At 44.3% G+C, this 27,764-nt stretch overlaps 1 protein-coding gene across 1 annotated transcript; it reads right to left on the bottom strand.

Moving 5' to 3' along the window:
- Positions 1-94: 94 nt before the first annotated feature.
- LOC119386284 (sodium-coupled monocarboxylate transporter 1) lies at positions 95-27,759 on the bottom strand. Its single transcript, XM_049414290.1, has 16 exons — positions 27,420-27,759; positions 27,233-27,298; positions 25,937-25,988; positions 25,792-25,859; positions 25,473-25,627; positions 24,342-24,482; positions 22,123-22,252; positions 20,464-20,552; positions 18,702-18,817; positions 17,641-17,708; positions 10,595-10,681; positions 9,406-9,587; positions 3,543-3,643; positions 3,075-3,184; positions 2,534-2,599; positions 95-238 (listed from the first exon to the last, which is right to left on the bottom strand). Exons 1-16 carry the CDS (start codon positions 27,741-27,743, stop codon positions 95-97), a joined length of 1,899 nt encoding a protein of 632 aa, XP_049270247.1. The 5' UTR covers positions 27,744-27,759.
- Between the last annotated feature and the right edge of the window lie 5 nt (positions 27,760-27,764).

Genomic DNA, 27,764 nt, shown 5'->3' with positions numbered 1-27,764 from the left:
TGGCTTATTGCTGTGGTGTGTTGATCCATTCTGTCAGTTTTTTTAAAACAACAATAAAAAAAAATTCCTGCACTTTTGATGAAATTGCCCGCTCTTAATGCTCAGGTGGACTTACATTAGAAACCTTATTTTGCACTGTGCCATTCAATGTCCGGAAGGCTAGTTCTTCCAGTGGCTTCTGCTTCTTGCTCGTTGTCAACAGTGTTACTGGCGATTTGCTGCTGGTAGCAAGTCCTGCCTGTAAGATGTCCATTTTTGTGATGTACTCTACCATCACCTTCTACATATCCACTTTGATGCACCCTGCCATTCCTTGTGCAACCAGCATTTGCATTCCATTATGTGGCAGCATTTTAATACCAAACAAACAGTGCATACAACAGTACACAACAGACATCATGGGCACTGTGCAATGGATTAATATACCATATGCATCCATTTCATGCTGCTGACATACAGCATGACATGGGTGCTTACAACGTTACATAATTACAGTTGGAGATTCTTGCACATTTCTGGTAAATAGATGAGGGATTTAGAAGCTCATGCCCAAACGGCCATGATAGATGGATGACAGGATAAAGTAGGTGTAAAGTGAATTCCTAAGTGTATTTGAATGACCTGAAGTGAATGACAACGTGTGCGACTAGGACACAAACAGAACGACAACACAAGCGCTGAATAAGAACATCTTTTCCTTATTACACCAAGGCAATATATAGAAACAAAGACAGCCTACTGTGCATGAGCGAGACCACACAATCAAGTTTAAACAAAGATGATCAAAGCCCCTTGTTTAGTTGTGATTAAAAAAATTTGCAGTGGCTTAGCTCGGCTATGCCAGGATATACGTAGCGTTAGCAAAGGTTCAGCTGATTATTGTTAGCTTTCCAGATTGTCTAAGATTATTAGCCTTCTGTTCATCCTTCGTACGCTGAACCGCTAATTGCCAGGCAACTACTTCGGAATCCGATGAGATAAGCTTCTCGGCTCTTCTGCGCCGTCGAGCAGCATTTGCGCTCTCCTTCTCCATGGCGTTACCCACCTGCAAACGCCAGTCAGAGGCGCTATCAAGCGGCCCCAGCGCAGTGTCAGACGGCGACTGCACAGCGAAGGCGAATAGCTGCGTGCGCGCCGGCACCACTGTGTCTATGGCCACGACGTCACTCCTCTCGAATGCGGTGCAGGCCAGCAGTGGCGAGCCGCGTGCGGCGGTGGCAGATCCTGCGTGCGCGCCGGCGCCAGCCCATCTGTCGCGCCTACAACGCCACTCCTCCCGAACGCGCAGACCAGCAGCGGCGGTGTTGGAGAGTGCGTGAGATGCCAGCTCCGGTGACCCAGCTGTGTGACATCACTGATCCTCGCATATGCGCAGCACGGCTCATGACTCTTCACGCGAAATTGGCTCTGGCTAGGCAGGTGTAGCTAACGCTACAAAACCTTTCTAAGCTTGAAAAAGATGCCTTCATCATCTTTGTTTAGATTTGATATTGCGGGATAGGCTATCTTTGTTTCTATATACTATTGCCCGAGTGCGACAAAGAACAAACACTGTTAGTCTACGCTTGTGTTGGCGTTCTGTCTTTGTCCATGTCGTATGCGCTGTCATTCACTTCAGACCGTGCAACACCAACTAGCCCAACGTTGTCCACTCTTGTATGACATTGTTGGAGACACCGCAGAGTTATTGATGAAGCAAGAAAAGTTAGTTGGAACACTTCTGGGAGGATGAAATTACTACGATTATGACTTTTTGGTGTTACGGTGCCATTTGCTCGCGAGGAAGTGCTGTATATCATGCTGTATATGCTATTTTCTAGTGCTTAATCTGATAGATACAATACGTATGCACTACTTCACAGAAACGAAAATGACCTTTCTATCCACAATGCTCTGGTTAAAAAAAGTTCTTGCTTGACTGTTACATCAAGTAGTTTCCCTCCAAGTGCATTTGCTGTCATGTAGCATCAGGATTTCTTAATTGCTTGTTACCTTATTCTTTAATCTCCTCACTATTTTACTTGCTCTGTGTTTAGAATGCAAAATTTCCAAAAAGATAAGATCAGCACATCAGGTAGAATGTATCATGCTTGCCATCTTAAGCAATGCGAATTGAGCTCGACTGGTCAGAAATGACTTGCGAATTTGTAGCATCTTTGTGGCATGGTTATTACATCCCACTGTAACATGTGAATGCAACACGTTCCGCAAGTTTTAAATTGTGATGTTAAACCTTATGCTTTAAGCCTCTATATCAAAAGTTTCGTATTTTACATTTCATTAAAGAAAATTGGAATATTTAGGAAAATATGTTATATATCCTTGAGGCTGCAAGCTAAGTTAAACACGAATGTGCATAACAAACGCTGTGCATTGTGCAACTACTTGTCACTGGGTTAGTTGATTGATACTTTCTGTCTATTCGTTTCTTCACATGGCTTCACTTTTTTTTTCTGTAAGAACCGCGCATTGTAATTAAGTTTGCAGAATGCGGTTACAGTAACTGGTTGCCAGGAAATGCTGGCATTCTCACCAAGTTATGTTGGGATGAATCCGTGACAATTGGCTCCACGAAGAAAGGACCAATGCCATGTGAAATCTGATGAAAAGGGCAAATATCATGTCACATGGACAGAAAGAAATGAATGCTTCGTTAAAATTTTCGTCCTACTGAAAGAGAGTATGAACGAGATTCGTTTAAAAAAATCGCATTTGAGACAGCTTATTTTTAACATATCTGTAGGGTATGTTCTTAAAAATTGTTCGTGTTAGTCAGTGGCCTCTTTGACAAGGCAGAATGCTGCAAGTCGAAGGCAAAGGCGCTCTCATTGACTATGTACAAATATGAGTTCATATTTCTTAGAGGTTGTGTCAAACAGTGACAACGAGCTCTGAAAATTCTTTTCTTTCATTATTTCTTAAAAAGTAGTCCAGTCAATTTTCCTAAATGTTTGCACTGGAAAAAACAGTATAGATTTATGCACAGTATAATAAACTGGAAACTTTGAAAGATGCATTAATATCTGTCAGCAAAGGTTTTCAGGCAACAACAAGCACATTGACCCGAAACTTACCTCATTGTCCACAGAAGGTGACTTGGCATCTTGCTGTGTACCCCTTCTTGAAAAACATTTGCAGGTGATCCTAATCAGGAGACGCTCTTCAACCGGCTTGGACCATCGAACTGATATTAATTATGAGAAGGAAATATAAAGCAACATATCTCAGCACTAAGAATTTTTTACATTGCCATTCATTATGAACGGTCACATATTACTGTAACATATGCTTCGTCATTTCGACTTGAAAACAGCAAACTGGCACACAGGGACCTTCATAATAGATGGCGCAGTGTAAAGTGTTGCTAAGCCAACCGTCACATCGACATTTAAATCAAGCTTCTCTGACAACAGCATTCAGACATTAGGAGCTAGTACAATAACAAAATTAATGGTATGACTTGAGTGCCATGGTTGAGTACATGCAGAATGTTGATGAGCATTGTCATGATTTCATCTTTGAATAACTTTGTTTTTGCGCACCTGTCAGAAGGCTAATGAAGGATCCCAGGACGAGCACGATAAATGCACCAAGAAAACTGTACCACAGGTAGGACAAGCGGTAGATGTACTCAATCTGAGAACTGCGAAAAAGAAAAGATAGACATGTTATATGACAAAGCCAGTGGCCTACAGTGAGCCACAATGAAGGCCATGATGCTTATATTTGTCATGGGTCCTGTGCGCCAGTTGTTTGAGATATGTGAAGTATGCTACCGTGTTAGGGTGGCTAGAATTTCCACCCTAACCGTGTGATCGCAATAAGACGCCATGTTTTAGTTGTTGCCAGGTCATTGCGATATTTCCAGTCATGACCTCACCAACAAAGCTGCAAGAAAAGCTCACGATGGTGGAAAAAAAGACCTTGCTTTTATGTCTTCTGGGGGCTAATGCAGCCCAGCACCTAAGCAATGCAGTCGGGCTGAGTGACTGTGTGTGGTATAGCACTGGTATAAGTCTGACTATATATATATTTTAAAAAACACTCAATTTCGTCTTGTTTTAAAGGAGTACTGACATGAATTTTAAATATCTTCGGCTTTTTGCTCTAAATAAAAACATGGGTGTAGATGAGCCTAAAAAGAGTGTCATAGTGTTTGGGAATGCATTAAACATATTTTTAATACCGCTACCTTAAAAAGCACTTTCAGTTTCGGTATCGAGGGGGCTGTTTCACAGTGACTTGTAAACACAAATCTGATGTCACGGGAAAACAGCAACTCTTGAAATACTAGCAGAAGCTCTCGATAAAAAAATCCGTAAACAGGGGGTGGGTGCTCGAGCCGAAGTTTCGAGTCGGCTCGAGCACCCACCCCCTGTTTACGGATCTTTTCATCGCAAGCTTCCATCTTCCACTTCCTGCCGTTTTTTTTTTTAGCAGAAGCTCTGTCATTTGACGTCAGTCACACGTAGTTCACGTAAAGAACGATGAGTGAATCATCGTCCAGCGACTCGGACAACGATTTGTGCGATTTAGACTGCATGCAGGACGCAGGGTTTGCAAACCCAGTGAACTGTGTTGATTCATCATGATAATGTCCATTACAGTGCAGCTGGCTTGCAGATGCTGGGCAACGAGAACCTTAAAATTGAAGTAAAATATTCTATGCGTGTTGTCTGGCACCGGTGTGTAGAGAGCGTTGATAGCGCATACCATGAAAACGAAAAACGTCCCTTCTGGGGAGCCTCAAAATCATGTCAGTACTCCTTCCTTCCCTTACCCCATTGCTGAATAGTTCTGGATAATCTGCATGCTTTTCATTATCCTTCCTTCTCCAACTGAAATTGACAGATTTTAGTAAGTAAAATCTACCTCACATCGATGTAAAGTGAAGGACAAGACGACGACGGGACAAGCGCCAACTTTCAACGAACCTTTATTGCATATCGTGTATCCGAAACTGCAGGAAAGAAGAGAAAGAGAAGTGCCACACGTGACCTACGCCAAAAATTCAAGTACCTTCTTCTCACACACACACCAGCTTCCCGTGCTACTTCGTAGCTTGAAAACAAACATCAAGCGTGTTTTTCACTCGAAAATACGCATAATCTATTTATGGCAATAAAAATACTGTATCAAGTGAGGAACACTTAACGTATCATCTGCTGCACTGCCAGGTGCATCTGCCCCAACGCATCTCTCGTAAAGCCACGTTGGAGGAGCGACGGTGCGTCTAATTCGCTTCGCCGTAGTTTTGCAGCTGAGTTGATCGTGTCTCGGCAAGACGCACTTATCAAAAAAAGCATGGACTCTATGCAGTTTCCTGCACTGGCATGGGACGCTACATCTCTGCTGAGTGGTATATGTACAACGCTTCGCTGTCAAGTAAAGCCACAACCTCACCAGAAACAAGCAGACCTAGCGGTCTTCAGCCATTTTCAACAACAAAGGCACCGCTTGAGTGCTTGTGGCATACTCACACACACACACCACTGCCCGGGCTACTTCATAACTCAGGCAGGTGATGTGTGTGTGAGTGTGCCGTCAGTAGCGTTATCAAAGAAGGAACTTGAATTTTTGTCGTAGGTCACGCGTGGTACTTCTCTTTTTTTCTTTTCTGCAGCCTGTACTTTTTCTTCTTTTCTGCAGTTTCGGATACACAATCTGCAATAATAGGTTTGCTGAAAGTTAGCGCTCGTCCCATCAACTCTTTGTCCTGTCAGAGACTCAGCGACTCCAGAGGTGCATGTTTCCGCTGATGGGGCCCTGCCGTTCGTGTCGCCAAGGGATACGTGCATGTTTCTGATCAAAACACCCGAACAGCTGCATTCAAGCTCTAGTTCAAGTATCATAATCATCAGCGTTTATTATTATTTTTTAACCCTAGCAAAAATTCCCAATAGAAAACCAATAGCCTATTGGGTTATTGACACCTATTGGTCTATTGGTTCTATAGGTCTATTGGAACTGTATTTGGCTATTGGTTCTATATCAGCCTATTGGACCTATATTGGTGTATTGGTTCTCTATTAGCCAATTGGAATTATATTGGCCTATTGGTTCTGTATTTGCCTGCTGGCATTGTATTAGTTTTGTATTTGCCTACTTCTCAGCCCCATTACAATTAGTCTTGCGCAAGTGTTTTATGGGTGTCTTGTCATGCAGAAGGCCCACAATGTGGCAGCGCCCCTGCAATGATAATCACAGTGGATGAATTAGGCATATGTTCAAATATATTCTCATAATCAAAACTACAAGTGCTTCTTCTGGCCCTTGATGTTGGCGATCTTGCGGGCGACTATTTTGCCAAGGCAACTATGTCTTGTGTCAATTTCTTCGGGACTGCCTCATCCGCACTCGAGGAAGTGCCTGAAAGATTCTGTAAGTAAACAGAGCCATGAAATCAGAAAACAGTAACACATATTTAATTAAAGTTTACCTTTGAATCAATGTATAGAAAGTAGGCGGCACAGTGAGAAATGATCTAGACCTTCATTCACTGCACATGTTCACAATGTTGCAGGAACTGAACTATAGCAAAAAACTGAGTGAAATATTACACACCAAACTGTGGCTTATTGCGTGAAAGAAAACAGTATATGGCAAAATTTTGCGGCAAAAAAGGAAGTAAAAGAAAGGGGCAAAATTTTTTAAAAAATTAAGCAGCGCCTTATCCCGTTTACACGCTTGCGTCCTGTGTTTTTTGAGCTGTACCCAAGAATGAACTGCAAACTCGTCCTTAAATTACAGCAAACTCAATAATCACTTACTATCTGTGACGTGCTCTTTTTCACGATAGTGGTGCGACTATCATACCTAGAGCATGCCACTAAATCTCAACTTAAAGATGGCATGAAATAAATTAAGCTAGGGTAGATTCACGATGAGGCAACAGTAATATGTAAGACTGTAGTAAAGGCAGCCTAGATTCCATATCGTTGCAAGCCCAACACAGCAGTCAGGCTGCAATGAGTTGGATATAACACACGTGCTGCAAGTTACGTGCTTGTGCAGTTAAGCCAACAACATTAATAAATCGCACCAGTGTAGTACATATGCTATGCACATTTTGTATAATGAATTGTCATGTGGCCTTTATGTTGTCTTGTGACATTATGTCGAACAAGTATGATAAGCCGATTGGCGCGCACTACAACACACAAACCGCATCGACTAGAGCGTTTTACTATGAGGCGATAAACGCGTTTTCGGCTCAACACGCACGTTGTAAATACTTACAAAGGGCTTGCGAGACTCCAACTACACTCACGAGCAGGGCGCCTGTTCTTTACCTCTAATCTATGCTACGTTTTTTTGTGCACACTGACAAACACAAAAACAAACTGCAATAATATATGCGCTCAATCATTCAACTTCTATTAGAGCGTGTGGACTTGCAATCGAGGCGTCGCTGGTCTCGCTGTCATCAAATACCGGAGACAAAGGACGAGGGACTTGTTTTCCCGATCTTTCGGCTTCGTCCCAAGTTTGAATACAAAAGAAAGGTGATACCAAATAAATACTAAATAGGAGTAAAAACCATGCCCACTCAACTCACCAAACAATCGGAGCACATGGGCCTTGAAGTATAACCTTGTTGCTCGTCTTGCCATTATTCTTGGTGCCACTTTGAAGAGTCGAAATCGGTCGAAATCCAACATTTATGGCTCAGAACGTCTCCATCTGGTGCACGCTGAACACAGTCTTCACGTTATCGTCGCGGAAGCACACTAAAGCAAACACCGTGTAAGCAGGCTTACGTGATGCATCGAGATCACACAAAGCGCGCGCTAAGGAAGGCGACTCACTGTAGCGACACAGAACGTTTTGGCTTAGCTTGGCCGCAGGCTGGGTTTGTCTTCGTATCGGCCGAGCGCGGATGGCGCGCCAAACGCACGGTCGGTCGCGTTTGATGATCCACAATTCTTTCTCCTGTATCTTTACAGCGCTACTTATATTGCTTAGCATAAATAGTTATAAACTGTACATATTATCCAAAGCTTCTCTTAAAGCTTAGCACATGGCTTAGCCTGCTTAACCAAGGAACGTGTAAAAAAAAAATTTTCACACATGCAGCGTCGCCACGCCGCGCACCGTCTCACTTTTTTTTTTTTTTTGTCACCTGGCTGGTTCTATGCCGGTTGTGATCTCATGGCGGTTTCTTTATTATTATTCCGTGGTGTCTGTGTTGTCGATTCCTTCGCAAGTTCTTCTTTAGCGTGTTTTACTATAGTGCCCGTTTACCGCACGGCAGGTACGGAGACACCGTACCGCCGTGGTCGACACGCAGATAACTCTTTTAGTCGCACGAGTTGCTAACTGCACACGGTGTCTCACGGTGTACGATTAAGCTCAATCGGGATCAGACTTATCAAAAGTGAATTGACCCCGTCTGCAGCTTGCGTATAATAGCCAATCATGATCAAGAAATTTGATCGGGATCGTGTCCGACGCGCTCAATCAGTCATAAGATGTTATAAACAGCTACCAATAGGCGGTAGCTGTTTGAACAATAAAACTCTTGTTGGCCTTATACATCTTCTGTTAGTACATTAAGAAACCAATAGAAGTACTTATTTGACCAATACAACTTCTATTGGCCCAATAAGTCACCAATAGGCAGCACCTATTTGACCAATACAACTTCTATTGGTCCAATAAGACACCAAAAGGCAGCCCCTATTTGACCAATACAACTTCTATTGGTCCAATAAGACACCAATAGGTGGTGGCTATTGGTATATATTGGTACCAATAGAAGTCTTATACAACCAATACAGCTCCAATAGATGTCCTATAGAACCAATAGCGATTTTCTATTGGACCAATAGAAAATCCTATTGGCATTTTTGCTAGGGAAGCCACCTATTCATGATGTTTTCGCCGTACAGATTTTACTTGTGAACTGATGGTGCCACGACAGTTGCTTGTGATTGCAGTGCTAGGCAGCGCAATCAAGTCTAGAGGACGAGCAGTTAGCAAAGGAACGTGTGGTGACGGGACCACGAAATGAACAGGAGTAATCTAGTCAGTATACCTTCTGAATACTAAGGGGGTAATAATGATAATTGTTGGGGTTTAACGTCCCGAAACCACGATATGATTATGAGAGACAACGTAGTGGAGGGCTCCGGGAATATCAACCACGTGGGTTTCTTTAACATGCACCTAAATCTAAGCACACGGGCCCCAAGCATTTTCACCTCCATTGAAAATGCGGCCGCCGCAACCGTGATTCGCTCCCACGACCTGCGGTTCAGCATTTGAGCACCATAACCACTAGACCACCATGACGGGTATATTAAGGGGGTTGTCACTTAGTTTGTAATGCGTAATTTATATAAAACTAGGTGAAGATCTATCTTCCCACAATTTTCAGCTGTGTTATGGCGATTGCACGCTTACTTGTGCGCGTCGATGTTGACAGAGGGAATAACCGGCTGTTCAAGGCCTGTTGCATTAAGGTACAGTGGGACACAACCGTTGACCGAGACCGGTGGTCGCCAGTGAAACGGCCTCCGCAGGTAGGCGCCCACGCTGATCCAGGACAGGGTCGTTACGCCGGCCACCAAGCCCGTGATAGCTCCCTACCCGGCAAGGGAATTCACTTCAGCGAAATGCAGTGTGGCCTGTTTCGTTAAGGTCGATAACTTCAGATTCGATCTCTTTGCATCCCCTATTGAAAACGTAGGAAAATCTGCTACGCACAATACAACTGCCCTTTATAATCAACATAAAGTGTGATGAAAAAGCAGTGGAAAATAATGCATGCTCAATGTTAGCGATACAGTTTCCTTTACCAGCGCTGTAAAAACTCGGTAAGTAGAATAAAAATGGTTAAGAGTTGTCAATAAGAAGCACAGCGCATCTACATTAAGTGTGGCAAAAGAAAACGCAGTGGGGGGGGAGAGACTAGTACAGCATCTATAGAAGAATAACACAAAACCGTGGCCCCCGCAATCAGCTCTGACAGTGCGCTCGCGTGGTTCACACTGCCCAGCCATGTCTATAATTTGTAGTATTGAGAATTACTCCTCGCGGCGCAGTTATATTGTGGCATCAGTTATGGGAAAAGTGTGTCTGGGGGTTGCATACGTTAATTATCATCCCTAATTATAGTGGCTGCATTTTGTTCTAAACATGCAGCACAATGAGAGATTGAACCCTGCACAAACAAGCTTCCAAATTTTGATCACAACAATGCAATGCTGACAAAAATTACTTGGTGCAATACAAATGCACTTGTCCCTTGTGTACCTTCCCTGTGTGCCATGTTTGTATTGCGCTAAGTAATTTTTGTCAGTATGCACCAACTAGGCCCCCAATAAGTCCTATTAAAACAATGCGATATTTCTTTTGTGTACCGCAATTTTAATGCACATGCAGTTAGGGCTTGACTTGCCCCCAGACAAATGGGAAACCTCATACGCCTGTGTGGCGTTCTGGTGCTGAGAGCGATCGAGGTCGAGTGTTCGACTCTTAGCCGGGGTTGCTCATTGAGATATTAAGCCCCCATCTCCAAGCTGCCCACTCCGTGCCAGTGTTTTCCACCTCTATACTTTGGAAAGTTGTACCATTAGAAGTAAGTGCTTACAATGGAATTGGCGAAGGGGACGAAGATGCCGAGGCTGTAGACGCCGACGAGAGGGCCACCGACGATGCCAAGGATGGAGAGTGCCGACTACGATGTGGCATATAAATCACAAGGTCATGCACGAGTTGCCCGATGTATAGCGTACTCTCTATAAGTGGCCGCAAGAACAAGAGACATCGTAGTCATTGCGAAACATGTCGGGCATATACGCCTTGCTCCTGCACATTTTCACACTTGCGACTTAGTGTCGTACATTGTTTATAAAATAACTTCATTAGCTGGGCACCTTATTATAATGTTAATTTACTGACAGTGGAGTTTATATCAACAGTCAATCTCGCAGTTGTGACAATTGTCCAAGTGGATGGACAGTGAACAAACATTGTAATCGCTCTAATTCTTTTTGGATAGGAAGGAAATTACCTGCGCGCGAGAAATGCTCCGAGAAAAGCTTGGGAAGCACTTCTGGGTTAGCATGACTTCAACTATCATAATTCAAGTTGATCACATTTAAGGGAGGACGTGGCAATGAAGACTATTTTTGTTATTTAAGGAGATAAAAAAAATTATTTTCTAGACTTTTACCATAAAATAGACGAAGAAAAACATATGCAAAAATTTTCAGATTTATTGTGACTGTATTAATGAAAATGCCGGTTTGTGCCAAATATGGCACACCATGCAGATGGGCGAGCGATATTGCTGCCATGGCTCAAAAACTAAATGTCACTGATTGAGGTCTTTTTAGTGATGAAGCAAAGCATTTGTTTCCTGTGTTGAGGTATAATTGAACATTTCACTTAGTGCATCTGACCACCGATATCTCTGTACAAGATTGTCTGTTCGCATGTTGTCGCCTTGCTCTACTTTCCTGCTCGAATTTGTGGTCGGGAGCGTCAGTTGCCGAGGAAATTTAAACAGTTAAATATTGACTTGAACTGGTCGGAGCTCACATAATTTTTTTCATGTACCCATGCCAATATTGTAACATAAAAATTGCCAGGTACTGTTCCTGGCACCTCAGACTTTCGTGAAGGAGCTAAAACCTACCACCACAACCTAAATCCTGCACAACAGAGCTGTGCGGCATGATCTCAGCGGCTGTGCTTTACTTATATTGGTATTGTGCAGCACAACATGGCAGCATATTGCGCATTTCTTCACTAATATGCATACTGTGCCAAATATGGCACACACCGATTTCCGGCTGTATATCGTAGTGGCCAAACGAATTGAGAAAAATAATAAAGAGCATGAATTTTTAAGGTCACGAGATATGCTAGAATAAATTTTTCGTGCTTCTGCAGCGAAAAAATGGTCGCGATAATAAAATCGCAATCGCTGTTGTTCGCATGCCGAACTTGCACGTGCGCTGCGAAATCTCTTTCACGCCTGTTTTTCTTACTGCTCCATGGATGGCAGCAGGGTGCGTCCAGATAAGATCGAACACGAGGTCCCGGTCACCATTCCCGATTTTGATGAAATTTACTGTAGGTCTAGGCATTACACCTAGAACAATAGTTTTGAAGTTAGTCTTGCGAAAAAAAATTTTGTTCGCCTGAAAAAAAATATACAAATTTTGGCCGCAAAAAACACTTTTCCGCGAATTTCGCAATTTCTGAATTCTGAGCGCACCTAGGGAAAAAACGGCGTACTTCTTGGTCACAATATTTATTCCCCTCAAAGAACAAGTGAAATACAATCTTATGAGTATACTATTTCCCTTGCTTGTCGAAGCACTTTTGAAGAAAAAAATCACAAACTTGGCAAATCGCACAAAATACCTGTAAAATTGTCGGCAGAGTTTTCGTTGCATATTATGACATTTGTTGGCACTTAACAGCCTTTAACTTTCACAGTGATGCATTCCTTCTCTCTTTCGTCCTCTGAGCGTAGTTTTGCGCGCAAATGGAGCTCATCCGCAGTCGAAGCGGCACTGGTAATGTGAGCGCCAGCAGCATTGAGCGGCCGCTGCTGCGGGTTTGTCAAGCGGCTGATCGCAAGACAAAGCTTGCTGTACCGTGACACCTGGCTGCAACCAAAATAATGAAACGTTTTTTTTTCTGCGGAATGGTATATGACGTCCTTGACGTCAATCAGAGGGATTTAAAAAAAAAATTAAGAATGGCCTTTTTGAGAAAACTATTTTCAAAGTTCGGCGTTTTTGGTAATCACTTACGTTTCAGCCCAATTATCGAGTAAACGGAGCGCGATAAAACCACGCAAATTATTTTAACAGAGAGCGAACGTATCAAAGCTAATACGTACCGATTTTTTATTATCCTCACTTTAACTTGCTTACAGCAATAAATTCCTGAAATGCAGGTATTTTGTGCGATTTGCCAAGTTTGTGATTTTTTCTTCAAAAATTCTTTGACAAGCAAGGGAAATAATAGACTCATAAGATTGTATTTCACTTGTTCTTTAAGGGGAATAAATATTGTGACAAAGAAGTGCACCGTTTTTTCCCTAGGTGCGCTCAAATTTCAGAAATCGCGAAATTGGCGGAAAAATGTTTTTTGCGGCCAAAATTTGTATTTTTTTTTTCAGGCGAACAAAATTTTTTTTCACGAAACTAACTTCGAAACCATTGTTCTGGGTGTAATGCGTAGACCTATAGTAAATTTCATCAAAATCGGGAATGGTGACCGGGACCTCGTGTTCGATCTTTTAACAAGACTGTTTGTTGGCCTAGTTGGCACTTGGTTAGTGACATGTTTTAGCCGCGAAAGAGCACATACACAAAGCAAAGAAACACACAACGACAGGACGGGCGGCACTTCCAACTGAATTAGACTGAGCGCAAACCCAGAAATAAGTATACAACATACACACATGCGCAGTCTCAACACAACCTTATAGGCTATCCAGGTATCGAACAATCTCTTTTCTGATCCATACAATGTCACCGACGTATCACTGATACACTTTTCTCCTTTCTTTCTTATGTAATAGGCTTCCATCAACTCACGCGCAGTTTGATACTTGCTTCTGCCTATAATCTTGATCTCTTTAAAACGTGGTTGACACTTGCAGGTTTTGCAATGCATAGGCAAATGTGCCACGCCGTCCTTCATTAAATTCAGTTCATGCTCCCTGGCTCGTTAATTAATACAGCGCCCAGTCTGCCCGATGTAGGAGTTGCCACAAGAAAGGGGAATTTCATACACTACGCCTTTGGCACATTTCCCGTACGTCGTGCCATGTTTCTTGCCGCATCCCTGTCGGCTCGCCTCCTCCCGAGCAGTTCTCGGACACAACTGAGCCAGTTTAACGGGCGCGGCAAAGGCAACGGGTACCCCATACCAACTAGGCCAACAAACAGTCTTGTTAAAACATATTTTTTATGTTAAGTGCGCATAACTATGGGAATTACTATGGCAGTGTCACGTTCTCGACTGGGTCTCTTGCGCCCTCAATAAAAAATGTTATTCGGTATGCGCGAAATATGGGACGCTATGCAATAGAGGGATAAAATTTGGCATGCAGATGTTATTTGTTGTGCTGATATCATAACTGAAATCGGTTTTCAGCTATCTGTTGTAGTTTTTTTAAATGCGAAGCATTTCTTAGCGAACCTCTGGCACTTTGAGCGTTTCTATCTACGTATCTATCTATCTATCTATCTATCTATCTATCTATCTATCTAGCCGCCTACGTCTGGGGGCTCTCATGATCGCCTCCTTAACTTGGTGTAGACCAAAATTTGCATGGGAGGGTAAGAGGATTTGACGAATATGATTGCCGGGTCATGACATGAATAACGTTAAAATCCTGTCGCGTACGTCGTCAAACCCTTTCCACTAGACACGTGTGGCACATACCCGTTTACCACAGGCCGCGGTGTACGGGTATGAGCCACAGGTGATTGACAGTTTATATCTACCCATGAACGGCGAGAACAGACACTGGTAACTTAAATGCTAGAGCGTTAAGGAAAACCACCATCGGCAGCGTTGACTCAACGAATGGAAAAAATGAAAATTAGGTTCCCAGCAGGAGTCGAACCCAAGCATTCTGCGTGGCAATAGGGTATTCTACCACTGAGCCACGCCAGGTCTATAGACTGGTTTGGAAAAACAGCCTACGCAGGCGTAATATCGGCGCAAAGTCAGCTGTCGTTGTGGTGCTGGCTATCTAATGTTATAACAAAGCAATAAACACTGCATGATACTCCTACGATGTGTACATCTATGATACAGGCGTCATATCAGATTAACATCTGTCGTTACAGTGTTGGCTCCGCTTGTATAGCAGTCTAATAAATATTACGTTTGTATTTATATGATTCAGCAAGCTATATTGAAGCATTGCTCGACCCCGGAGCAATACATTAACGAAAGTTACATATGATATCCACATCACCGCACCGTAAAGTACACATAGTACTCTAGAACGACGCAGTGTCCTCTTCATTTCTTACGAGGCTGGGTGATGGCCTCATGCTGACCGAGGATGATGCCAGAGTGACTGACAGCCGCTTTGTAGACTAGCTACGTAGGCCACATACGCCCAGGTAGTCTACGAATACGACAAACACCATCCACTGATGTTGGTCTACGTTGCACTATCCAGGCCTACCAGCCTCGACGGCCTATACCTCACCAACGCGAAGGGTGGCTTCAGGTTCCGACATTTAGCCGGCTCTGTCAACAGACAATTTGTCGACGAAATGACCAAGGCATCCACGAATTCCAACAGCTCTACTATACCACATACTTCACTACACATGGACCCCTCGTCACCACGATCACGACCGGATCCTATAACAAGTCATGTGCTGGTGCTGGTAAGCTGGTGCTCACTGATCACGGTGATGATGCCCTTGTTCAAGAACTGTCAAGAACTTCTTGCACACATGCACACGGGTTCGTGAAACGTTCATTGAAGCCATAGCGCTGATGAGACAGGGACCACAGAAAGAGGACAGGACGTGCGCTACTCACAACTGAATCTTTATTTCGGAAACATGTTGTACTTATACAGCATTGAAAAGACAGCAATCGTCACCACAAAACCGTATCACATGCGCAAGCCTGCATCATCCAGATACGCGATTTCCTTAGCACTGAGAGCAATCGAGGGCGCACTGACACAATTAGTATCTTCTCTAGCAATCAACCATGCCTCGACAATTTCCCGCGTATCTTTATCAAAGTTCCTATGCAGAACTACGCACTCATTGAACACAGGTCGGCAGCCGCAGTCACTACAATGCACTGATACATGCCCGTCGCGGTAACAGTTAAGTTTCTGTTTGTGCTCTCTAAGCCTATCATTCAGGCATCTGCCCGTCTGCCCGATATATACCTTGCCGCACGAAAACGGCGCACGTCCTGTCCTCTTTCTGTGGTCCCTGTCTCATCAGCGCTATGGCTTCAATGAACGTAACGAACCAATTAGCCCAAAAGTCTGTCCTCGTGAAACGTGCATGCGTTCTCGGGACACGTATAAGCACTACATATCAGCTTACCGCTTCCGGTGGTAATACCCACGTTGCCATTCGCAGCGTTACCCAACCGTAAACAACTGCTTATATAACACATATGCGTCTCTTCAACATATATATGTGTGCGTATAAAATTTATACAAATCTTTAGCGTCATTTTGTAACGTGTCGCTAAGTAAAAATGTTACGCCACAGTCACCTACCCGCCGCATGCTTCGCATAACGTCGACTCCCACGGTACGTGGGATCTGCCGATTTTTTTTAATTATAGCACATCATAGACTCCCATTGTCATCCCAAAATTAATAAATGAAATAGACATACGTTCGTCAAGATTTTCGGATAAGGATATTCACAAAGGCCCATTCTGTGCTGTAAAGCTATTGGTTTATTTTTTACTATTCAAATAAGCACGAATTATTTTTTTGAAATGTCCTGTACATATTGTCTTAATAACAGCTTTTACAAAAAGCCAATTATAAAAATTTGTATGACGTGCAGACAAATATGGACAGCTTTACGGAACTCACCACTGTCTCAGGATCTAAGTGTAGAAAACAGAAATGTTATATCTTCATTTTTTGTGAAATGGCACAAGGATGACTGACAGCAACTGCTCAAAAAATGAAAGCTGAGAAAATGGAGCTCAAAGAAAATGAGCTCAAAGCTAGGAAAACGGAACTCAGAAGGAGCTGGTTTTATTTTTCGTTCGACAAATGCAGCTTTGCGGCTATCTCGAGCTCCGATCTGTCCTCTTTACCGTGGCACTATGCCAAGGGAAAGCTGCAAGATTTGCATATTCTAAAAACCCAATTTTCTCAGTTTTCGATGACAGCACACCAGTAAAATGCTTTTTCTCAACTACTATTGCTTATTTTGGTCTAATATTTCACAATGATGTAAAAGATGGTCTCGATCAGGATTGAAAAAAAATTAAATTGAAAAATTGAACATTTTCACCAAATTTATCATTCCCATTGCCACGTCCCCCCTTAATCACATTAAGTAGTTGATTAATGACTTCAGAAGATGCGTTGTCGAGTGACCGGTCGGTCCCGGTGATGTCTAACACATAAGCATCGAAGAGGTCCCTCTGCAGCACATTATACGAGCTTCGCTTTTAGGAACTCCGAGTTCGGTGCGCCGAAACAGGGAATTCGTAAACACAAAACAATTTGTTCGCAGCCTGGCTGGCAAAGAACAGACGCCGGTGAATCGCGATAGTGGATATAATATTACCTAATGTATAATAGCTATAGCCAATGACATATACGTTGTATGCCAGCGAAGGGCGTTGCGAAATCGACCTCAGCTTTCTGTTTAGTACTATTGGGCGCGCAGTTGTCACAGTTCCGTCAACGGTCTGCGCAGGTTAGTCGCGATGTTTTATCGTAGCACCATGCTAGAGCTGAAATAAAATTGCATTGGGCCGATACAGAATCCCTTTCGCTCAATGGTATTCGTTTTTTTATAGTCCACCGTTCACAAGCGGTTGATCGCCGTGAACGTCACCACACGGACCATTGACAAATCGAGATTAGTCTTTAACCCCTCTTTTAATCTGCTACATGCAAAGGGTTCTATCATTTGCACCTACCTGTAGGACGTCCCCCATCTGCTGGGCCACATACACCATGGCAACGACGATGACTCCGAACACTACGGCTGGACGCCCGAGAAAAATTCAAAGGAACGAATGAGACATGCATGGGTCCGCTCCTAATGGTATAGATCCGGGGTCTCAAACACGCGGCCCTTACATATGGCTGTCTTCGTTGCATTTCTTTTTTTATTTTCTTAAGTATGTTCATTAGCTACACAGGCAGAACTTGTATAAAGTATTTTTTTCGTGACGGAACCCCTGCGGTCAACGTGTGCTGATACGCAACCGTGAAACAAAACTCTATATTTCAGAATTGGCGTCCAGATTTTAGTCATTTGGAGGTAGATGCGTTGTTGGAATCCTGGCGCCAAATCCCCTTCAGAAATGACCCATATATGAGATATGGGAAAGGTCTTTCAAATGGCAACGTTAGCTAAAATGTTCCTATCGTCGTCACTGTGCCCTGGCCCTTGCGGGAGTAAATTTTCGTGACTGCTGCCCGTTGTCTGAGGTGAGTTTGAGACCCCTGGTATATATAAACTATCAGTGGCGTACTTATTCTCCTGCTACTGTCTCTGACGGGCTCAAACACTTTATTTATTTATTTATTTATTTATTTATTTATTTATTTATTTATTTATTTATTTATTTATTTATTTATTTATTTATTTATTTATTTATTTATTTATCTAATTGAAAGGTATACATATATTAGGACATAATGACATCTAAGGGCCACAAAGGGCTCAGGTGTTGCACGCCGTGGGCATCCCATGCACATGAAATGCTGAATGTGCGTCTCATGCGCAGGCGATATTCTAACCAGTATTTAGCAGTTTCTTAATTCCGACAATATTTGTGATCAGGTGTACTTAGATGGAAATTAAAAGGTGTAATAAAGGCTATTCGGATAGTATAAGATCTCGTGTCGAAGGTTCTTAATGTATAAAAGGCTGCATTCGGCAACACAACAGTAGGCGACAATCCATCAGTCAAAATCATGTTTGCATGGTTACCATGTGAGAGCTCGTAACGCTCCCTTTGAGTAAGCTTACTAAGAACTTTCAGTAAGATGCCAGCAGCCCTATCCCCAAGGTCCGGCTTGATGTATGTCTTTACGATATCCTGAAGGGTCGTTGTCGCCAAGGAGCTGAGGCTTGCAGATACGCCGCTACAAATAATAAAAAAAGTAAGAGGGTGGAGAAATTAGGCTAAATTGTCTGGCGATAAGCCACGTCGTAAGCGAAGGCGTGTAGTCACGAAAATGCTTTGCCATGTGGCACATATCCTATAAATGCTGCACCTGAAGCTCACACCGCGAGGTTGAGATCGATGCATGTGGTGAGGAGAGTATAATCGTTTACAACGACCATATCGTATACGGTAGCAAACAAGGTCGCGGACACTGCAGCTGACGCCCACGACAACTGACAAATGGCTCGGCTGCGCAACAAGTACTGCATTGGCTAGGAGGCAATTCAAGGTCGATGGGGAAGGCGAAGCACAAATAATGCACCACGACCAAAAAAGCTTTTAAACGAATGGGAGAATGTATGATATAAAGTGCGTGAAAAAAAAAAGAATCATCAATTTAGCAACCATAGGCGTGCGCAGGGTTCTCGGTTAGGGGGGCCAAGTTTGACGGCAGCGCACCCCACCCCCTCCCCGTTGGTGGAATCCGAAAAAAAAAAAGAAACGAGCTTCGCAATGGATGCAGAAAATGAAACGACGACGTGCTTCTCACGAAAAACACACAATCAATGCGTGTCCCTAAGAAAGCAATTTTCAAAATTGAAGAGAGATGTGCCTTGGTTTATGTGTCATCGTCTTTTTAAGGGTAGTCCCTGTATACCTACAGATCGAACCAGGATGCTAGGAGTTGTTGAGAAAGGACGAGAGAGAATTATTGGTCAAAGAAAAAGCGAAAAGAAAATCTTCTGAAGCAACGAAGCTTGGTAAATATTTCAGCTTCATCGGCCCTGCATCACGGGAGAGCGCGCGTTCTCGCTCCATGCGGCCTTACAGTTCAGCGTCCATCCCAGAAAGAGCTTTTTCGGAGCCAGCGCCGTTCGATCTCTCTCGCCACACGGGGCGCGTTGATAGGGCGCCGGTGGGAGGAGCAATCGCGCCCTTACTGAGGCGGCGGCGGCGCCCTCCCTTGCGCTGAACCGGTTTTAATCATGTAAATGAGAGGCAGACTTGCCGTAAGTTGTCTTCGTGTTACACATCGCAACATGCTACGAAGTATGCTTTACAGGAGAAAACTTGGCATTCTAAACCTATTTTGAGACGGAATTGAACAAATTTTTGTTAACTAATGCAATTAAATCCTGATTATTCCTCTATTTTAAATTAGTTTAATTCGTGTTATTCGGAACCGGTTTTGACTAATTATACACTTGTTTTTGACCATCTAGTTTGACAACTTGATTTACCGTGACGACGACATGACACGCCGACAAGCCGAGACCCTAAGGTGCTTCGCCCCTAAAAGCATGCCGTTGGTCCCTGACTTCCCGGGGGTAAAGGTGGGAAATACAGTTCTTGGAAAGCAACATCAGCTGTCCCCAGTCGCCATAATCATTAAAGAAAAACTGCGTAGCCGTAACCCTTCACCTAAAACAATGATGGGACAGTTCCGACTGAGTAAGGTATGGGGCAGAATTGGTTCCCCCCATAAAATGAGGGGGGGGGAGGCTCACCCCTGTGCGCTCGCCTATGATTGCAGCCGCATCCACAGAATCTAGAGCGGCATATGCAGCTGATTTTTCATGATCTCGCAAACGTAAAGCTTTTTAACATGAACTTAATGCTTACCTCAGTCCTCCGCTGAATATTCCAGACACGATGAGCCCGGGCACACCTGGGTAGCTCCCCAGGATGTCCATGACGAAAAATGGATTTACCTGCGCATGCAGTGCGTTTTCCTTGGGTTTGTGTTTCACAAAATTTTAACGGATCTAAGCAAACGAGCGCGGCGCGCAGACCGCTTGTTGGCCATCGTACTTGCAAAGTACATGAAATGGCTGGGTGCGTGCCCCGAAAACAGTCATCAAATAGGCAGCCGCACATCCTTCCTTTCGCGGGAGCAGCGCTTCGAGATAGAAAAAGTTTACACGCACGCATTTCCTACGCAGCAGGTATTGCTTAGTACGTTACTGACTGTTGTCCAATGCGGAATACGCAATGCCAAAACTGTAGATGCACCGCGAAGCAAAATAAAAAGTGAAGAAAAAAAAGTCGCAGTTTTGCCGCAAGGGCGAAGCAATAAGTGCGATAGCAACAAATTGAGATGTCATACGAAGAAAGGCTAGCAGCTCACTCCTTTAGCAAACACGGCCGCTGCAGCGAGCGAAGTGACTTTCGTGTGGTATATGGCTTCAGAGCAAACTTTGCGGAGAAAGCACAACACGTACGAAGCTATGAGCCACTTAATAGAGAGTTTTAGTGCTGGGGACCCCAAGCCACCTGCGTACGCACGCTCTTGCGTTCCTTTGTACTCCCAGCCGCATCCACCGAGAATACAAAAGAGCGCAAGGGCCCGCGCGCCCCCAAGCCCGCGGGTCCCCAGCACTAAAACTCTCTATTGAACCGCCCTCAGTAGATAAGCGCGCGAGCACATGCAAACACACCCTGTAGGTCAAAGTACGGAGCTGGCGGCGCGCGGCCCCACTCCGGCGGAAGACGGACGGGGTGTCGCCCTTTAATTCGGCCCTCTGCGCCTTCTCGCGGGTGATAGTGAACAAGCCTCTGCCACGCTGAAGCACCTCAGAGATCCGCATACCGCCAACGGTAAGTGGTGTATATTGAACCGCCCTCAGTAGATAAGCGCGCGAGCACATGCAAACACACCCTGTAGGTCAAAGTACGGAGCTGGCGGCGCGCGGCCCCACTCCGGCGGAAGACGGACGGGGTGTCGCCCTTTAATTCGGCCCTCTGCGCCTTCTCGCGGGTGATAGTGAACAAGCCTCTGCCACGCTGAAGCACCTCAGAGATCCGCATACCGCCAACGGTAAGTGGTGTATATAGCTAGCTCGCCGTTGTAATAGTATGCTGGAGGATATATGCTTTGTGGCCGAGTGGTTCAACAAGTCGCGCCGCGGAGCGAGGGGTCGCAGGTTCGAATCCCTAGGTCGCGCTCTTCGGGAAAAGTTTTCTTCTTATGATGATGATATATGGTGCTTTATGGCGCAAGGGCCAGTGATGGGCAAAGAGCGCCAGATCATGATGCGGATACGGTCAATGATTATAATAGTGGCTGTATAAAGGCCTAAAATTCTGCACACTAAAGATGCGTAAAACATATAATTATGGTACTCTGTCTGTCCGGCCTATTTTCCTCATTTATAGGGCCGCTTATCATCACCGTGTAGACATGGACGCCCAAGTTGAGCTGTCTGCTGAGTCTAGAAGTGGTGAATTTCTTTTCTTTTTCAATAAATTTTAATACACAAGGTTATTCTCATTTATACTCACTTGGTCGGCCGCTGCAACCTGCCTTGTGCTGATGGGGTCGCAGTCATTGTAGCGCGTAAATATCACCAGTCCCACGTAGCACAGCGCACTCTGGAGTCCAATTACTCCCAGCAAGTTTATCCACATGGCTCTAAAGGAGGTCAGGAAAGAGCAGAATATTTTGATGCAGACATGGCGTTCTTTTGATGGAGCGCGACGCCTGATTTCGTGCTGTGAGAAAGCGCCTGTCTCATTTCACAGTAGCTCAGTAATATGCAATAATAATAGTAGCAGAGTTAACAACAGCATATTCAAAGCACTCATTATGGTACGTACGTTCTTGTCTTGCATACGTACTTTTCACCATCGTCACAACGTCCCGACTCCGGAGGCTACCGATACAATCGGGATGTGCAGTCGCAGCAAGTCGCCGAAAAAGTGCCACTGCGCTTCCGAGATTGCGGCGTACTTGGTTTCGATAACCGAGTGTTTTGCACTGCCACGGCCGCTGAATGCAAAAGCGGCCGTGGCACTGCTATGCTACCATGAAACCAATAGACGTCGTCATCGCGGTACCGAAGCGGCACGAAGGCGCCACGCTACCGAAACGACCGAAACTTGCGCTGGGCATTCGGAAGCGCCGAGAGTGGCGAAGACTCATATTGCAAGACGCTTACAAGTCCCACAGGTAGCGCTGACCCAGCGGCCTGGAGTTTCTTCACCAGCTAGATCAGCGGAGAGGAGAATAAAAGTGGTGGCAATTCGTTGAGCAAAACGACGCTTTTCACGTCGTCAAGGGCGGTCACCTTCAAAGCCACTGGAGAGCAAAGGCGAAAGCATCTAGCCCATAACCGTTGGCAGCAGCACGGGTGGTCTGTGCTCGCTCATCATGTCGGGGCTTGGCTGTCCTCGTTGTATAAGCGATAGATGCTTCGTAGGATGCTCATGCACTGTGGCACTATTGACACGGCACATGTGCAGGTGCCACGCGCTACAATCAATGGTCCCTCAAAATGGCGCTTGGTAGCGAACCATAACGTGTAACTATACACTCAAACCTCGATATAACGAACTCGGTTATAACGAAGTAAATGAAGAATAGTCTCATCATAGACACAGTGTTACAAATAAACGTTTATAACGAATTTTCGGATATAACGAAGTTACTTTCGTGGCAGATGTGACTTTGTTATAATGAGGTTTGAGTGTATATACATAAAAAATGACCAGTACAAACGATGGAGTAAAACACACGAACCTCTGCTTTCGCATTTTCTCAATGTATACGAATCACTCTATTACGTGACCTGGCCCGTGTATAGTTTCTGCCGTTCACGATACGCGAAAATATCATTAGAATTAAGTCGGCAGCCTGAGGGCCTATCAGCAGCGCGTAAAGTTGCAAGGCGGGCTTGTTGGTACGGCATTCTTGAATAACTATGGTAGCACAAGGTAACGAGACACAAGAAGAACGCTGTAGCGCTGTGTGTGTGTCTCCGTGTTTTTCTTGTGTTCCGTTACCTTGTGCTACCATAGTTATTCAGCAATGAGCAGCGGTTCTTCGACATGAACGTGCATCCATCACTTCACCATTTCCCACCCCTACATTTATATCAGCATTGACGTGCGCACGAAGGGGGCAGGGGGCGGCCGCCCCCCTTAATCACTTAGGGGGAGGGGCGCAATGTCTGCCCTATGGCCGCTCGATCTCCCCCTCTGGGGAGATCGAGCGGCCGTGCCTATACGGACCTCTCCCGTCATTGTTGAGAGAGCAGGGTTACGCGATGATGGCGGCCGAAGGCCCTGGTGTTGCATTCCAAGAACTGTTTACTGCCCATCTTTACTCTCGGAAAGCCAGGGATCAAAGGCAGGCAATTGTGAAAAGCACGTCATCGCTTCATTTTCATTTTTTTTTATCCTTGTGCAACATGTCTTTTGAAGTCGACCAACGGCGGGAGGGGGGGGGGCTGCGATGAAACTACCCCCCCCCCTAATGTAGTACCCTGCGCACGCCTATGTATATCAGTATAGCCAACAAGCTCCTCTCGGACGTTAAACTCTTTCAATCAATCAATCAATCAATCAATCAATCAATCAATCAATCAATCAATCAATCAATCAATCAATCAATCAATCAATCAATCAATCAATCAATCAATCAATCAATCAATCAATCAATCAATCAATTTGCCAGCCAACTTCCCAAGCAAAGTATATGAAATAGAAATGGATGGTTTCACCTCCTAACTGTGGCCACGTTGGGCATGCTGAGGTAGCGCTGTACCCAGCCTTGGTTGACGGCGTACATGGTGAGCCACAGGAATGTGCCACCGATAACCAGGGACCACACTGAGTGACGAACTGTCGGGTCCGGCCGAAAACTGTGGCGAACACAAAATGGTGTGACGTCACAAGCGACACACGTTCCTGTTTGCCCCGTTCTCCGCACGTATAGTGCCTTCCGCGTACAGTTTGGACTGATGTTCATCTCCAGTAAAAAAACAAAGCGCCTAAATCTAAAACGCACTATGGTCGTGTCAGTTTTTTATACCACTTCTGTGACTTTTTCGCGCGTGCCTCACAGCGATAGAAGCCATAAGGAAAAAGTCGGTCTTCAGGCAGTCGTACACCTGGTTTTATCTAACTAAGCAACTTGCTTGTGTGACATGAAAGCAGTGGGCATGCGCATGTCTGCTCAAAAATTGCTCGGCGTGGGTATTGTTTAGATGGTGACTCGCGATATATCACTGGGATAAGTTCATAATAATAATAATAATGGTATTACGTCCCAAAACCACGATATGATTATGAGGGACGCCGTAGTGGAAGGCTCCGGAAATTTCGAACACCTGGGGTTCTTAAAAGTACACGGATCTCTAGCATTTCGCCTCCAGCGAAATGCGGCCGCCGCGGCCGGGATTCGATCCCGCGACCTTCAGGTCAGCGGTCGAGCACACAAGTTGCCTAACAACATCGTTTCCTCTCTATATCACGAACATTTCCTAACTAAAATAATTACTATATTAATGTGCGTGTGCATGTTTCTGCTTACTTGCTCAAGATGTGTGTTTTCTACATCCCTTTTTTATGTTCATTTTATACTATACTATTTATAATACGTTAGCAACAAGTTCCTAAATTTATTTTTACAGTATTTTGCTTTTATTGATCCGTGCAGTATCTGTTGGAATGCAACTGCACTGATATGAAGTTGTATTTTTTGTATTAGTTGGATTATTTCTTGTGCTACCTCTTTGAATATGTGCACTGCAACAGTCACCGATTTATTGTGCCACCCCTACGCAATGCCTGCATAGGCCTTTAGGGTACTTGAATAAAAAAGAAGAAGAAGAAGAAAAGGGTGAGCATACTCGAACAGATATAATCTCTGAGAGTCGAGGTTTTTTTCGTAGACGCTGTGCCAGCCACCGACGTCTATGGTCCCTTTCACTGCAAGCAGTATGATGGAGGCATACTTTATGAAGCTCATGAACACGTCGGCCATGACGATCGCTTTTATTCCACCCTGCGGAAGAATGAATTAGTGACTTGAGGGTGACATCCTCAATGTAACACCACGGGCATACGAGACGCACGCCTTTATTAAGGCAAAGAAAACGTCATATTGGCCATAACACGAAATTGTAACACTTGGTGCGGGCACGATAGTGCAAGAAGCGTGCTTCTTACCACTGTCGTGTAGAAGGTGCAGACGACGCCGATAGAGACCACTGACAGCCACAGATTTACTCCGGTCACTGCAATGGAACAAGCGAACACTCGTTCACCGCACGCGGATAACGATTAACCCTAATCTTCAGGCACTGCCTGTTACCTTGTTGCAGTGCAAGCGCAGGTCCATAAAGCACTATAGACATGTACACAATCTGGAACAAAAATCGGTTTTCTTTTTTAGCTGTGAGCTTTTAAGGGGATGTAAATTATGTAAAACTACTACGAAATGGATTCGTCGCAAAGTACGCCGAACGTCGTCGTGTTGGCATCATTTACTAAAGTTCATATTTGTAACGTTTCACCTCATTCTGAGCTTTAACAACTCACAGAAATATTCGTGAATTAGCGGAATCACCTAATTATGAGAAGTGTGGCGAGAAAATGGGTCTATACTATTTAGTGTGACAGCAGCCTGCAAGTTGGTTGGAATTATTGTGGCGTAAAGTCTGGCATGTGACACGCGGATGCAAGAACAAAAATGGCCTTTTGTAATGTCCTCCTTGTATTTGTGCCCGCATTTCGCACGCGCGAGCCGTGCCAAGACAAAATTTCTTAAACAAAACATTCAAGGTTCTGTGTTGCGTTGCCAGAGTGCTAATAACAGTGATGCAAGTGCACGTATAGTACTCTTACATACTGGATAGCGCGGATTCGACACAGGACACATAAAGAACACACATGCACAAGACAAGCGCTTGTCCTGTGAATCTGTGTCACTTGTCCTGTGTCGAATCCGCGCTATCCAGTATTTAAGATTATGAACCAACTAGCCCAGCAACAAATTTTGTTAAGCACGTATAGTATAGTATTTCTTGTGGTGCATTTCGATCAACGTCGTCGTAAGCAGAATAAAGGTCACACCGTAACGTCACTTTTATTTAGCTATAGGCGGTGGTAGTGCGCATTATTAATGAATCATTAAATGGCTCATGAATATATGAGAACAAGCTAAACATTGCTGCGATCGGGACTATAGTATCAGGGTGGAGCAAGTTATGCTTGCTAAATAGGAGTGCTAAGTGTCGCCCATAGCATTAATTCAAGAACCCCCATGCATAAATAAAATAATGAATAAATTGAAAATAAAGAAATACAAAACGACGTGTAATGAATAATATCGCAACATTAAGTGACGTACGAAATTGCTGTTTCGTTACTGCAGCCATGCATCCCGCGTGGATATTTCAGCGCAACAGATTGCAGAACCCCTTTGTATGACCGCATATGCCTCGCGCTGCGAGCTATGTTACATGACGACCATGTACAGCACGTGGACTTGCAATATATTCGAGTGAATCGCGCTGTTTTCATCTTATCGTTCATTCCGTTAGATTGCTGTTATAATGTCGGACTACAAGGCGCTATACGTAAAAGTATAGGATAATGTATTTCTTACCATTTGCAAAGCTGATGACACTGAACAAATGGTGCGAAGCGTCCGATTGAACCTAAGCTCGAGGTACTGAAAATAAAAATTTAAGACATCAAGTGATAATTTTTTTTTGTACCGTAGAATATGTTATTAGTTAAGGCACTGTAATGCATACTTTGCTGATTCATCGCGGCGTCTATTCGTAACATACCTGGAAAGCGCTGGTGACGTCGAGGTTGTAAAACATGGGCATGTAGATGTGATTCGTCAATAGCACGGTGAACAGCAGACCCAACTGTATCATGATAAACCCGAGGCCGTAGAAGTACATCTCGGCTGGAATACCCAACATAGCCACGGGAGATATAGATGTGCTGATCAGCGACATAGCCACTGGGATGGCTCCCATTGATTTGGGCGCCTGCGGCTTCTTCGCGGCCTTAAACGCGTAGTAAATGCCGATCGCCGAAGAGGCCAGAAGCATGGTGAAAAAAATGCTGTAGTCCCAAACTCCAAAGCGTGCTCCGAAATTCATTACGCCTAGGTGTGCTTCATT

The sequence above is a fragment of the Rhipicephalus sanguineus genome, chromosome 3 (assembly GCF_013339695.2).
Source record: "Rhipicephalus sanguineus isolate Rsan-2018 chromosome 3, BIME_Rsan_1.4, whole genome shotgun sequence".
Classification (NCBI taxonomy): domain Eukaryota; kingdom Metazoa; phylum Arthropoda; class Arachnida; order Ixodida; family Ixodidae; genus Rhipicephalus; species Rhipicephalus sanguineus.
Note: the sequence above shows the minus strand (reverse complement) of the source record. Positions and strands in the feature narration are given on the sequence as shown.

Excerpts from the sequence above, each read along its gene's own strand:
- LOC119386284 (XM_049414290.1), bottom strand. The coding sequence starts at position 27,743 with ATGAATTTCGGAGCACGCTTTGGAGTTTGGGACTACAGCATTTTTTTC. Across the intron at positions 27,299-27,419 it reads ACGTCACCAGCGCTTTCCAG|TACCTCGAGCTTAGGTTCAA; the intron begins GTATGTTACGAA and ends TTTTATTTTCAG. Across the intron at positions 18,818-20,463 it reads ATATTCAGCGGAGGACTGAG|CGGCGTATCTGCAAGCCTCA; the intron begins GTAAGCATTAAG and ends TATTATTTGTAG.